Consider the following 2,216-nt stretch of genomic DNA (forward strand, 5'->3'; position numbering starts at 1 on the left):
AAAATTTTCATTACGTTTATTATTGTCAGGATTTTCAAATTATTTATCATTAAAACAAAATTAGACTTTGGTTTACAATAATAATTTACTAACTACTACAATTCAGGTTGTACCAACTCACCTCGGTCCAAAAGAAAAGCGGCGTTACTTTGAGCCACTTCATATCCTAATTCGGATAATAAGGCATATATCATAAAAGCCTCGTCGTAATCTTCATCCCTGTAAAGCGAATGAGCTTCCATGAGTTTTTCTCCCCATTTCCCTCTTTCGGCAACGTTTTTATAAAGTTCAACAGCGGTGGGACATGATCTTATTAATCCTGTTCCGGTTGCATGCATTTGTGCCAAATTATAAAATGCCAAAACATGTCCCGATTGAGAAGCTAATGTGAAATATTTATTGGCAAGTTTATAATCCCGACGAACTCCAAGTCCACCTAAGTAAATTATTATTTAAAATAAATCAGTTAAATTTCATTTTTTTTTTTTTAAATTCAATAATAATAATAATAATTTATTGAATTCAATATTTATTTATAAAAGGTTAAACTTACTGAAATACATGTTTCCCAGCTGAAGTTGTCCATCGACCCAACCTTGTTCTGCTGCTTGAGAAAAATATTTCAAAGCTTTGTTATAATCTTTTTTAATACCCTTTCCATATAAATACATTAAACCTAATCCACTTTGACCAACTGGATTGCCTAAATCCGCCGCTTTTTTAAAATATTTATATGCAGTTTCATTATCTTGTTTAACAATATCACTTCCTTCCAAATATATCTAAATTTAAAAAAAAATGGATGCTCATGTAGTAGGGGTGTATACGTTAAAACATACTTTATTATTTTGTTTGTTTATTTTTTACTTGCCTTTCCCAAAAATGCCATGGCTATGGGATTACCAGCGTCAGCTGCTTGTAAAAAATAATGCAAAGCCCTATGATGATCCTGTAACACACCCCTTCCACCTTGATAATGCAATTGTCCTAAACCCAATTGGGCCTGAATGTCTCCTTTTTCAGCCAAAAGTTGATAATATTCAATAAGATCATTATCTAAAATCCCAGAATTAAAACCTGGATTTTCAATTTCTTCCAAAAGTCGTACCCTTTGAACAGCGGTTCCTCCCGATAAAGAAACTTCTCCAGCCACTAAAATTATAAATTATTCATGTAAAACAAGGGAATCGAGTAGGCAAACTGGTAAAAATAAGTAAACTCGTACCTTTGTTAGCAACTTTTCTGTAAAAATCTAAAGCTTTTTCACAATTTGCTGGGACAGTAGTACCAGACCAATACCTATATCCTAAAGCCATTCGAGCCCAAACACTGCCTCCCAAAGCTCCAAAAGTATAATGAACCAGTGCCCTGGCTTGAGAAACATTTAGACCAATACCTGTTGCATACAAAAATCCCATTCCCTAAAATAAAATTAGTATAAATAAATCGAAAGACTTAAATAACTTTATTTTATTATTTAAGAAAATAAATAAATAAAAATGGAGCAGTATTTATAATAAAATTTTTTATCTAAGTAATATTTGAAAAAAACCACCAACCATATGAGCATCAGGTACACCTTGTTGGGCTAATTCTTCAAAAGTGTTTTTAGCAGATACAGTATTTCTAGGTAAGGGAGTGCCGAGTAATTGAGCCCAAGCAACTGCTATTCGAGACTGCTGATGATTCATAGATGCTGCTTTGCTTAGTAAACTGAAAGCTTCAGATTTTTTTGGCTTGGTGGCACTTAACATTTTCATAGCTTTTTCATAAATTTCTTGAGCTTTAACAAAATAATGATAAACAATTAATTACAAGAAAATTTCTGTATATTTTTTTCTAAAACTTGGTATTTTAAATAATTTTTCTTAATTAATATTTTTAAACAGTTATTACGCCTAAAATAAATTATGTTTTAGCTTTACTGAACAATACGAACATGCTTGTTTAAAAAAAAATAGAAAAATCTAAACACAATTCATGCACAAAATTCTAATAACTCAAAATTTTGGACATTTCAGGAAACCTTTAAAGAACTAACTCACCTTCTTTCTCTGTGTGACTTAGTTCTGTTTCTGGTTCATTAGAAAAATTATCATTTGGTGGCTGAACTGACAATTTACTATTACTTATTGTTTTAACATTATTTAATTTAGTAGGTTCGTTGTTCCCTTTCCCTTCATTTGTATTAAATTCAACTACATCTACCATTAATT

General features: G+C 31.0%; 1 protein-coding gene across 1 annotated transcript in view; it reads right to left on the bottom strand.

Annotated features, from left to right (window-relative positions):
- Phum_PHUM459250 (uncharacterized protein) overlaps nucleotides 1-2,211 on the bottom strand; it is a gene marked incomplete at both ends in the record, with an annotated part of 2,948 nt that extends 737 nt beyond the window's left edge. The window contains 6 exons of the mRNA XM_002429977.1: nucleotides 122-436; nucleotides 554-769; nucleotides 868-1,152; nucleotides 1,226-1,421; nucleotides 1,560-1,783; nucleotides 2,046-2,211. Coding sequence (XP_002430022.1) covers nucleotides 122-436; nucleotides 554-769; nucleotides 868-1,152; nucleotides 1,226-1,421; nucleotides 1,560-1,783; nucleotides 2,046-2,211 — 1,402 coding nt within the window. The remainder of the gene's footprint in view (nucleotides 1-121; nucleotides 437-553; nucleotides 770-867; nucleotides 1,153-1,225; nucleotides 1,422-1,559; nucleotides 1,784-2,045) is intronic.
- Between the last annotated feature and the right edge of the window lie 5 nt (nucleotides 2,212-2,216).

This window comes from Pediculus humanus, genomic scaffold, assembly GCF_000006295.1.
Source record: "Pediculus humanus corporis 1103172108239 genomic scaffold, whole genome shotgun sequence".
NCBI classification, from domain to species: Eukaryota; Metazoa; Arthropoda; class Insecta; order Psocodea; family Pediculidae; genus Pediculus; species Pediculus humanus.